Source organism: Haliotis cracherodii, unplaced genomic scaffold (genome assembly GCF_022045235.1).
Source record: "Haliotis cracherodii isolate W230 unplaced genomic scaffold, xgHalCrac1.p SCAF_17, whole genome shotgun sequence".
Classification (NCBI taxonomy): Eukaryota; Metazoa; Mollusca; class Gastropoda; order Lepetellida; family Haliotidae; genus Haliotis; species Haliotis cracherodii.
This window is the reverse complement of record NW_027266272.1, coordinates 2,893,219-2,905,855: the sequence shown is the minus strand read 5'-3', so window position 1 is coordinate 2,905,855 and position 12,637 is coordinate 2,893,219. Positions and strand designations below refer to the sequence as shown.

General features: G+C 45.3%; 2 protein-coding genes across 2 annotated transcripts; both read left to right on the top strand.

Moving 5' to 3' along the window:
- Nucleotides 1-681: 681 nt before the first annotated feature.
- LOC139464833 (tubulin alpha-1A chain-like) lies at nucleotides 682-4,111 on the top strand. Its single transcript, XM_071246364.1, has 3 exons — nucleotides 682-777; nucleotides 2,067-2,289; nucleotides 2,814-4,111. The coding sequence occupies exons 1-3, from the start codon at nucleotides 775-777 to the stop codon at nucleotides 3,941-3,943; spliced, it is 1,356 nt and encodes a 451-aa protein (XP_071102465.1). The 5' UTR covers nucleotides 682-774; the 3' UTR covers nucleotides 3,944-4,111.
- A 2,162-nt stretch (nucleotides 4,112-6,273) lies between these two features.
- On the top strand, nucleotides 6,274-11,312 carry LOC139465108 (tubulin alpha-1A chain-like). Its single transcript, XM_071246799.1, has 5 exons — nucleotides 6,274-6,295; nucleotides 7,095-7,327; nucleotides 7,788-7,994; nucleotides 9,466-9,688; nucleotides 10,183-11,312. Exons 1-5 carry the CDS (start codon nucleotides 6,274-6,276, stop codon nucleotides 11,310-11,312), a joined length of 1,815 nt encoding a protein of 604 aa, XP_071102900.1.
- Nucleotides 11,313-12,637: the final 1,325 nt, after the last annotated feature.

Here is a 12,637-nt window from a genome sequence, read left to right as displayed (position 1 = left end):
GCATTAATGCTACAAGATCAGAGTTAACAATGTCGTCTGACAATGTCGTCTGACAAGACAAAGGTAACCGCAAGGGATTCGAAACCATAACAAACCTATCCTATAATCTGTGTCTCCTGGGCTACCAGTGTCGTTCAACAACAGAACAGCTCTCTGTGGTAATACAATGAACAAATACGGTAAACTACGGATATAACGAACTCAAAGGGACAACTAATTTTAGTTCGTTATAACCGTAGTTCGTTATAAGCATATGTACAGTATAACTCCAGCAAATAGTCGGGTCCAAAAAGTAAGTTCGTTATATCCGTCAGTCCGTTATAAGCGTGTTCGTTATAACCGTAGTTTACTGTACGTCGTTCTCATCTAATATTTAAATTGTTTAAACTTCAAAGATTAAACTTAAAGATATCTAAATGAGAATACCTTGTTGAAAAAGATACGAGTTCGTGGGGAGACGCGTCTGTACTCAATGATAATAAGTAACTAACAAGGGTAGGGTAGATTTCACCAAACATACAGGCCTGACAAAACTCTCGGATTAGAAAGGACACGCACCTCCAAATGACAAAGGCGCTACCTGGTTACGCGCGAGTCGCACACGGCGACCGTGTTGCCAAGGACCAATCAGATTGCCCCCACCCTGACGACGAACACAACAAGGGACCGGGTACTGGTATATAAGGGTGGAGGCGGGTGGATTGGCATACTTCAACTCTCAACGAGACTTCATCGCCAGTCCAGTGAGTTTTTGTATAGTGCCAAACTTCAATCATGGTGAGTATACCTTTATTTTATGTAATTAATATAAATTTGACACTGATGTATTACATATATGTGTGCTTTTTAGTATGTTTACATATCTATGTATTATATATGCATATACGTCTAAGTGTAAAATAAAGTGTGTGTGTGTTTATATGTATGAATGTGTGTGTGTGTTTATATGTATGAATGTGTGTGTGTGTGTGTGTGTGTGTGTGTGTGTGTGTGTGTGTGTGTGTGTGTGTGTGTGTAACAATGACGTTAAATAAAACAGTGTTGTAGACTTTTGTAACGTTACCCACAACACTCCTACTGTCTCTCTCTTGCCTCTACTTCAGTTGAAACCAAGCCATATTTTTACAAGGTGTATATTAAGATTCATTTTCACTTTTTGTAAGATCACGAAGCATGAATCTTCAGTGCAGCGGTTTAACTACCTTATATGGAGGATTGAAGGTTTCGTGAAACACGAGCATCACCTAACTGACTTAATGCTGCAGTCTGATCATCACGATCTATCTCCTGTGTATGATTATACATTATATACTTGTAACTCAATATTATAAAGTAAGCTTTCAAAGGACTAACGGTATCGGGTGGTCAGGCTCGCTGACTTGGTTGATGCATATAATCGTATCCCAATTGGGTAGATCGATGAGCATAATGTCAATCACTGGATTGTCTGGTCCAGACTCGATTATTTAAAGACCGCCGTCATATAGCTTGAATATTGCTGAGTGCGGCGTTAAGCAACAAACAAAACAGAAACAAAGAAATATTTACGTAAAAATACTTAGTGTAAGTTCTTTATTGCTCGGTGATTGTTTATTGATATGTATTGGGGGGTGGCGAGGTTGGTTCACACGCATGCACATACTTTGACTCGAGATCTTCATTAAAAAATAACAAAAAGCCAAAACAACTCCACGTTGTGTGTATGTAGACGTATTGTCCAAGGTTGTAATTAATCATGCATTACGCATAAACACACATTTAACGTCGTATTTGTTATTGTAATGTTTTTAGGGTGGAAAGTAATTGTTTAGCTTAACACGATCATTTTAGCCTCATTAATACATCGCGACCGTTGACAAAACGCCAAATTTAACTTATATTGGGAGATAATTATACACAGAAGATAAATTTGTCCTCTGTGTTTGTAACGTCAGAAAAGTGTGTTTTGGAATGTAGTGGTTATTCTCGATATATAATGATTATCTTTCCATATAATTAATTCAAAACAATAAGCAAGATATGTGTTGAAATGTTTTCAATCTAAAACGCATCTGTCTGGTTTTCAGAGGGAATGCATCTCCATCCACGTCGGCCAGGCCGGAGTCCAGATCGGCAATGCATGCTGGGAGTTGTACTGTCTGGAGCACGGCATCCAGCCTGATGGTCAGATGCCCTCAGACAAGACCATCGGGGGTGGGGACGACTCCTTCAACACCTTCTTCAGCGAGACTGGTGCAGGGAAACACGTCCCCAGGGCCGTGTTCGTCGACCTCGAGCCCACCGTCATTGGTAAGTGTGTATTTCAATATTTCAATAACTGCTATCGATAAAAAAGAGAGCTATAAAATTATTTTTTTCCTAAGAATGTTATTTCTTCAGACCATGTTCGTGGGCACGAGCGGCCCATCTCCGCTGAGAAGGCCCGCTCTGAAGCGCCGCGATTCGCTGTGCAGAGTTGCGTCCCTTGGACACGCCAGAAACCTATCATTATGGGTTCGAATCCCGGTTCACCCCGATTATGTTTCCAGGTTATTCAGCACCATATCCGTGTTCATGAGTTTCACCGAAGTGGTAAACGTCTAAGACCTGCACCACTCCGGGCTTTCCTCCCATATTAAGCAGACACGCCGCGATATAACTGGAATACTGTTAAAAGCGGCATTAAACCCAACTCACTCACTCACTCAGTCCATGTTCCCGATTGAGAACAGTAAAGCGTACATTCGTTATCGGGCTACGTCAACCCTTATTAGCTGTAATAGATGAAGTTACTACTACAGAAATCGATGTTAATGGTGTATTTGTATCTTTAGATGAGGTCCGTACCGGCACCTACCGACAACTGTTCCACCCCGAGCAGCTCATCACCGGCAAGGAGGACGCCGCCAACAACTACGCCCGTGGTCACTACACCATCGGCAAGGAGATCGTCGACCTCGTTCTTGACCGCATCAGGAAGTTGGCTGACCAGTGCACTGGACTCCAGGGCTTCCTCATCTTCCACAGCTTCGGTGGCGGCACTGGCTCCGGCTTCACCTCTCTCTTGATGGAGAGACTCTCCGTCGACTACGGCAAGAAGTCCAAGTTGGAGTTCGCTGTCTACCCCGCTCCCCAGATCTCCACTGCCGTCGTGGAGCCCTACAACTCCATCCTGACCACCCACACCACCCTGGAACACTCCGACTGTGCCTTCATGGTCGACAACGAGGCCATCTACGACATCTGCAGACGTAACCTCGACATCGAGCGTCCAACTTACACCAACCTCAACCGTTTGATTGGTCAGATTGTCAGCTCCATCACTGCCTCTCTCCGTTTCGACGGTGCCCTGAACGTGGATCTGACAGAGTTCCAGACCAACTTGGTGCCCTACCCACGTATCCACTTCCCTCTGGCTACATATGCCCCAGTCATCTCCGCTGAGAAGGCCTACCATGAGCAGCTGTCTGTAGCTGAGATCACCAACGCTACATTCGAGCCCGCCAACCAGATGGTCAAGTGTGACCCCCGTCACGGCAAATACATGGCCTGCTGCATGTTGTACAGAGGTGATGTCGTTCCTAAGGATGTCAACGCTGCCATCGCCACCATCAAGACCAAGAGGACCATCCAGTTTGTCGACTGGTGTCCCACTGGCTTCAAGGTCGGCATCAACTACCAGCCACCCACTGTTGTCCCCGGTGGTGACTTGGCCAAGGTCCAGAGAGCTGTCTGCATGTTGAGCAACACCACAGCCATCGCCGAGGCCTGGGCTCGTCTTGACCACAAGTTCGATCTGATGTACGCCAAGCGTGCCTTCGTCCACTGGTACGTGGGTGAGGGTATGGAGGAGGGAGAGTTCTCCGAGGCCCGTGAGGACTTGGCTGCTCTTGAGAAGGACTACGAGGAGGTTGGAGTCGACTCTGTTGATGGCGAGGGAGAGGAGGAGGGTGAGGAGTATTAATTTCAACTCCATCCACCATCCCCTTTGATGCAACATGAAATCCGATTTAAACATTTTGGGAGAAAATAACTGATACAAACAATACAACAACTGTGATCTCAGGTGTAAACCAAAATGTATTTAATAGGTTTCATATATGTGCCAATAAAAATATTTTTGACAAATATACATTCCCCTGTTCTTTTATTTGTCCAATGAGTCCATTCGCGGTCTAAGAGTTGATAGGGACCCCTTTGATCCGGTCGTATGCAGCGACGCCATTTGCTGTGTTGAGTTGTGTCCCTTATGCACTCCAGAAGCCAATGATCCTAGTTTGGAATCCCTTGCCGCACCGATAATACGTCATACACATTGTAACAAATTCACCTTGGGTCACATACTTGCTCTGACTTAGATACACATGAAACATAGCTTACAATCGCGTTATACCCTTGACGATTCGGGGTTGGGGGTTAGAAATTCCCCAGGAACCTACGCTTGTCTCCCGTGAAGATACGGGTAGAATTGGCCTTTACACAAACACAAACTATAAAGACATGTATTATTCGTTGCTTCGCTTTATCGTGCCAGGATCCGACGATCTTGAGTTCGAATCTCAGATTAGCCCTGATGATAGTCCTTGGTTTGCCTACACCATATACGTGCTTATCGTCTACGCCCTGCATCATTTTAGGCGATTTCATACTACATCAACCCGCCATATATATAACTGCAGTAAAGTTCACGGTGGCGTCACACCGTCCTTTAACTGTGTACCGCGTTAAATAACAAACAAAACCTGTGCTGGTCGCAGATGCATCTACATGTAGCGGGTAGTCAGGCTCGGTGGCTAGTGGATGGCGTGTCGACCTACCCCGAATGTGCGGGACGGTGTTCATAATACACTCACTGATGTTCACAGACCGCCGTCATATAGTTGGAATATTAGTGCAGCGTTAAACTGCAAAGACACATTATGATGCTGCAAGTAATATTTAAGCAACAAGTCGGAGTGAGCCTCTGCTTCACTTAACATACAAATCGTAACAGTACCCATGTGTATATAAGCTATCGATACGAATGCTTGCGGGACGGGGTAACACCCTAGCCACAGCCTCGAATCTCTCCAGAAACATATCAGTTCTTGTTATCTATCAACTGTCAAGCAGAGATTATATTGCTGTTGAGGAAGTACAAGTAGACTAGCTATGAGTGCACGACATGTTTGGGGTAGTTATTAGCAACGCGCTGGCGTTCATTGAGCAGACAACTCGCAACCACCCACAGCCTTATCACCAATACACCGCAGACTTGACTGAGCTGGATTTAACGCGATTGTTTGTTTGTTTGTTGTTTAACGCCGCACTCAGCAATATTCCGGCTATGTGACGGCGGTCTGTAAATAATCGAGTCTGGACCAGACAATCTAGTGATTGATATCATGAGCATCGATCCACGAAATTGGGATCGATGACATGCATTAACCAATTACGCAAGTCAGCGAGCCTGACCACCCGATCCCATCAGTCGCCTCTTACGACAAGCATAGTCGCCAATATGAATAATAATCAATCAATTTATTGAACTCAGTCATTGCAATTATTAATATTAGGAGTTTTAAACGAATTCGTGATAACAGCAATTGAAAATTATTTACTGATATCTATTTTTAGATATCATGTGACTGGATTTATATGCTGTTTACACTACCAAGGGGGCGGACATTAAGAATCCGGGATATATAACAGTAATAAAAAAGGATAGTAGCTAAATCAACACTTTGACAAGAACAGCACTTGTTAATCCCACATTTGTTAATCCGACAATCGGCTTTATCCGATTGACAAGATTGATTTACACTTAAGAAAATAATATACTAGTAATTGGCAGGATACATTGGCATCCAATTAAGTCGGCTGCGACCAATTAACAACTAAGAGTTAATTAACTCAACACTCTAATTATTGAATAACCTCAACTAACTCCTCTTACTAATGGGAGGAGACCACCTCGGGGTAAGATAGGGAGATATAGACACTGAAGGCTTATCCCTAAAGAAAGTTTCTTGGACAATAAAATAGACGAAAACGCCTGAATAACAAACTAGTCTTATATACTAATGTCTCAGTCACTGTGACTGGCCAAGGAAGTACTAGACGTCCAAAAATACAAGGTACTTGACTTACGGAGTATTTAGACTCACAGTCATTAAAAAAAAAGACCTTGACCCAAAGAGTAACTTGACTCCCAATCATAAATAGGTACTTGACCTAAACTAAGCGATCACGGAAAAGTTGGTTATCCACGGATTACTAGAAAAGCTGGTTCAAAATATGAAAGCCTAGCTAATAATGTTAGCTCAATACCACCAGAGTAAGTCAGTACCAGAGAGTAAACTGCCCCATAACCACTTACTAATGAAACCTAAGTTTTGACCTGACCAAAACAGTAGCAAGACGACCCGTAAAGATTCTAGCGATACCCGGGCGTAAAAACACATAATTTCGCCCAGAGTTTTATACGAATGACGAGCTGAACAAGATGTGTTTTCAAACATAGGGAAAACCCGACTGGCAAACTTACTATTAAAAAAATGTAGATACCACAGTAAAGCGCTGAACATACGCTATCCAATGGTGCCCGAAAGATCAAAGATTTACAACCATATATGTACAGTATCTACCAGTACTAGATAATCCCACTTCTGCATGATATTATCAAAATTACAAAAACATGTTCAATACATGAATATATATGGGACAACGACAGCTCTGCAATATAATTACAGTATGGGCAAGATAAATTCGCTGCCACATAACTTGATGTACCGTTCACATTTGATTAGCTAGCGGACTACTGTTTCCTGATTGGTTGGTAAAAGAATGCGCGGGGTTTGCGCTTGCGCTGAACGATGTAACTGAATTTGCCCCGTTGTCGCAGCAAATGTAGAAGCATTTCACAGAATTGTTTCAGGAAATAATTCATTGTTGGACAGTATTCCTACACTCCCAGGAATAGGACTGAAGTCTGGCACTTTTACTGGTATTCGCAGCATAAACAACACAGTGCTTATCGCAGCAACATGGCACACCAGCAGCCGACTGTATATTGCCAATACAGGGTGGTAACAATACAACAGGTTGGTTGCGGCCACCATCTTGGTTGTCCGCAGACGCCGCGGTCAAGTCAAGCTCAAGGTTTGTTGAAACTGGAAGCTTGCTGCAGAAACTGGCACAACAGGTCCGGACAGGGTTCCAAAACTTCCTGTGGGTGGTTACTGGAGCTTCTGGATCAGGTTGGTCCAAAGACAGAGAGGCAGGTGACCTTCACGAGGGAACCACTCGGGCAAACTCTCCGCAACCTGGCGACTGTAACTCCTACAAGACCCTCGAGTACGGGATCAGGGTGAGCAACAACACCCGACTCATGTTCCTCCTCCTGGCACCTACACTTCCTGTGAGACTCGTCCTAGGGCACTGTGGCTGGCCCTCCTCCTGGTCCCTACACTTCCTGTGAGACTCGTCCTAGGGCACTGTGGCTGGCCCTCCTCCTGGTCCCTACACTTCCTGTGAGACTCGTCCTAGGGCACCGTGGCTTGCCCTCCTCCTGGCACCTACACTTCCTGTGAGACTCGTCCTAGGGCACTGTGGCTGGCCCTCCTCCTGGTCCCTACACCTCCTGTGAGACTCGTCCTAGGGCACTGTGGCTGGCCCTCCTCCTGGTCCCTACACTTCCTGTGAGACTCGTCCTAGGGCACTGTGGCTGGCCCTCCTCCTGGCACCTACACTTCCTGTGAGACTCGTCCTAGGGCACTGTGGCTGGCCCTCCTCCTGGCACCTACACTTTCCCCTGAGTCTCGTCCTAGAACACTGTGGCTGGCCCTCCTCCTGGTCCCTACACTTCCCCTGAGATACGTCCTCCTTCTGGTCCCTACACTCCCCCTGAGACTCATCCTAGGGCACTGTGGCTGGCCCTCCTCCTGGTCCCTATACTTCCCCCTGAGACTCGTCCAAGGGCACTGTGGACGTCCCTCCTCCTGGTCCCTACACTCGCCCCTGAGACTTGTCCTAGGGTACTGTGGCTGGTCCTATTCCTAGTCCCTACACTTCCCCCTGAGACTCGTCCTAGGGCACTGTGGGCGTCCCTCCACCTGGTCCCTACAGAGTTAACGATGTCGTCTTACTGACAAAACAATGGTAACAACACGGTTACAGAAACCATAAGAAACAAATCATATGATCTTTTTATGTTGATTTTTGGCTGTGCATTTTTGTGTTAAATACTGTTGTAATCGTATTACTCTGTTTCTGTTAAGATTCAGTTGTTCATAACATTGAGTTTCAACGACAATAAGACTTTTCGTAACAAAATGAGAACAAAAACCAACGCTTATTGTCCTGGCGCTTGCCTTTGCAGGAATTCGATTAAGACATGAAGCATACATATTAAAGGCAAAGACGAGCTGGTTGAATGTGATCGGTTTGACTGCAAACATGAGTTGCAATTTTGAAACAATTTCTCATAATTATCCTGTATAATGTTGACTATTATTTACTACAGTAGGTCAGGAGTTTTTTGTACTTCAAGTAGCAAAGAAAGTTCTCACTGTGTTCAAACTCACAAGACTCTCAGATAAGAAAGACGCCTCCTAACTGATTAAATCCCTTCCTGGTTAAGCGCGAGACACACAAGGCGACTCTGTTGTCAAGGACAAATGAGATAGGCCCCACTCTGGCGAAGAACACAGCCAGGAACGGTTATGTAAGGGTGGAATTGATGGACGGCAATACTTCAACTCTCCACGAGACTTCATCGCCGGTCCAGGGAGTTTTTGTATAGTGCCAGACTTCAATCATGGTTAGCACTTTCATTGAATGTAATTCATATATATTTAAGGCAACGGCTTAACTACCTTAAATAGAGCACTGATAGTTTCTTGAAAAATGAATGTCACATAGCTGGCTTAAACTTAATGTTGCAGTCAGATCTTCACATTCTATCATCATATAAATATTATATACATACTAAACATTATATACTTGTAACTCAATATTTCAAAGTAAGCTTTCAAAGGACTAACGTTCACACGTAAGCACATACCTTCAAGTTGACTCGATATCTTCATTTCATAACTGTTAACACGTCCCCGCGTGTGTACGTAGACGTATTGCCCATGGGGGTATTAATAATAATTACTCATAATCACAATCGTCTTTCTTAATTTAATGGTTATAGCGTGGAAAGCATTGTTTAGCTCAATACGGTCATTTTAGCTTCATTGATAAATTGCCCCCTTGAAAACATACCTATTTACTTAAATCTGAAGAAAGACAGAATAAACTCGTTCCATGTCATTGTAACATCAGTAAAGTGTGTTTTGGAATTGTGGTGGTTATTCTCGATATATTGTGATTATTTTTAATATATTGTTGTTATTTTAAGGAAAGTGAAATTCCATATAATTATTTCAAAACAATAAGCAAGCGATGTTTTGCTTGTAAAAATGCTATCATTTATCTAAAACGTGTCTGTCTGGTTCTCAGAGGGAATGCATCTCCATCCACGTCGGCCAGGCGGGAGTCCAGATCGGCAATGCATGCTGGGAGTTGTACTGTCTGGAGCACGGCATCCAGCCTGATGGTCAGATGCCCTCTGACAAGACCATCGGGGATGGGGACGACTCCTTCAACACCTTTTTCATCGATACCTGGCAAGGGAAATACATCCCCAGGGCCGTGTTCGTCGACCTCGAGCCCACTGTCATCGGTAAGTGTGTGACCCGTGAAGAACCGGGGTAGAATAGGCCTTCAGCAACCCATGCTTTCCGTAAAAGGCGTCTATGCTTGTCTAAAGAAGCGACAACCGGGATCGGGTGGTCAGGCTCGCTTACTTGGTTGAGGCATGCCATCATATCCAAATTGCGTAGATCGATGCTCATGAGAGTAATCACTGGATTGTCCGGTCCAGACTCGATTAATTGCAAACCGCCGTCATATAGCTGGAATATTGCGGAGTGCAGCATTAAACAACAAACAAACAAACCAACCGCAAATGACTGTGTATTCAAGTTCTTTATCAATAACTGCTATCAATAACAAATTAAGCTAAAAATGCATATGTGCTAATTCTCCAAGCCCTGTTCGTCATTTGAAAAACAATAAAGTATACATTCGTTATCGACCTGTGTCAACCCTTATTTCAAAAAATACATGCAGTCACTACTACAGAAATCGATTTTCATGATGTTATTGTATCTTCAGATGAGGTCCGTACCGGCACCTACCGCCAGCTGTTCCACCCCGAGCAGCTCATCACCGGCAAGGAGGACGCCGCCAACAACTACGCCCGTGGTCACTACACCATCGGCAAGGAGATCGTCGACCTCGTCCTTGACCGCATCAGGAAGTTGGCTGACCAGTGCACTGGACTCCAGGGCTTCCTCATCTTCAACAGCTTCGGTGGCGGCACTGGCTCCGGCTTCACCTCTCTCTTGATGGAGAGACTGTCCGTCGACTACGGCAAGAAGTCCAAGTTGGAGTTCGCTGTCTACCCTGCTCCCCAGATCTCCACTGCCGTCGTGGAGCCCTACAACTCCATCCTGACCACCCACACCACCCTGGAACACTCTGACTGTGCCTTCATGGTCGACAACGAGGCCATCTACGACATCTGCAGACGTAACCTCGACATCGAGCGTCCAACCTACACCAACCTCAACCGTTTGATTGGTCAGATTGTCAGCTCCATCACTGCCTCTCTCCGTTTCGACGGTGCCCTGAACGTGGATCTGACAGAGTTCCAGACCAACTTGGTGCCCTACCCACGTATCCACTTCCCTCTGGCTACCTATGCCCCAGTCATCTCCGCTGAGAAGGCCTACCATGAGCAGCTGACTGTAGCTGAGATCACCAACGCTACATTCGAGCCCGCCAACCAGATGGTCAAGTGTGACCCCCGTCACGGCAAGTACATGGCCTGTTGCATGTTGTACAGAGGTGATGTCGTCCCCAAGGACGTCAACGCTGCCATCGCCACCATCAAGACCAAGAGGACCATCCAGTTCGTCGACTGGTGTCCCACTGGCTTCAAGGTCGGCATCAACTACCAGCCACCCACTGTTGTCCCCGGAGGTGACTTGGCCAAGGTCCAGAGAGCTGTCTGCATGTTGAGCAACACCACAGCCATCGCCGAGGCCTTTGCTCGTCTTGACCACAAATTCGATTTGATGTACGCCAAGCGTGCCTTCGTCCACTGGTACGTGGGTGAGGGTATGGAGGAGGGAGAGTTCCCCGAGGCCCGTGAGGCCTTGGCTGCTCTGGAGAAGGACTACGAGGAGATTGGAGTCGACTATATTGAGGGCGATATAGAGGAGGAGGGTGAGGAGTATTAAGTACAACTCCATCCTCACTCCCCATGATTCAACATGAAATCCATTTTGACAACTGAAGGACAATGCGATTATTTGATACATTCAATACAACTAGTGTTCATACATGTGCCAATAATAAATATTTTTGACGTATAATAAGTCCCTGTTCTTGTATTTGTCCAATGAACCTGTGACGACCCGGGCTAGAATAGGTCTTCAGCAACCCATGCTTGTCGTAAGAGGCAACTAACGGGATCGGATGGTCATGGCTCACTGACTTGGTTGATGTATGACATCTTATTGCTCGGGGAACATTAACTAACCTAGAGGGTTCATCAACCCATGTCCCCCTCCAGACAACACATGAATGTCTGATGTAACATTATAATGTCTGATGCTACCCGTGACGACCCGGGGTAGAATAGGTCTCCAGCAACCCATGCTTGCCGTAAAAGGCGACTATCGATGCTCATGATGTCAATCAATGGATTGTCTGGTCCAGGCCCGAATAAACAAACAAACAAACAAACAAACAAACACACAACAGGGTGGCTTTATAAGCTTTTGGAGCGAACAGAAAGTTACACTGATCCTGCCTACCACACTGATGTACACCTCAGTTTTGCGAATGTAGGCTTAAGGGTCTTTCTAGGGTGCCTGGGATTTTATCGAAAGAAATAAATTGTCCCCGAAAATAATTAAGATCCATATTGTTTTTAAAAAAGTTGTCTGCCTCAAAAATTCCATTTTGCGTCTTACAAACAAATTTTGGTTCATGATTTCAAATAATAAAAGTTTTGCAGCTGTAACTGAAAAAATAACAGGTCTCAATAACCCTTTCATACCCCACACACCCCTCCCCGCCCCCGTTAACTATATGTATATGACGACGGCCTGTAAAAATCAGTGACTGTATCATGAACCCCGTCCCACACATTCGGGGTAAGTTGACACGCCATCCACAGTGCCATCGTGTCTGACCACCCGCTACGTGCACTTGCATCTGACGACCATCATAGGATGCGTTTGTTTGCTTGTTTGTTTGTTGTTTAACGCCGCACTCAGCAATATTCCAGCTTTTTGACGCCCGTCTGTAAATAATCGAACCTGGACCACACCATCCAATGATTGATATGATGAGCATCGATCCACGCAATAGGGATACGATAACATGTATAACCCAATCAGCGAGCCTGACCACCCGATCCCGTTAGTCGCCTCTTACGACAAGCATGGTTTGCTGAAGACCTATTCTGACCCGGATCTTTACGGGTGAACACATCGGCTGCTGGTGACATATTCTAACCCGTAATACCAATGTAAGCAGCGTAATAACTTACACTACA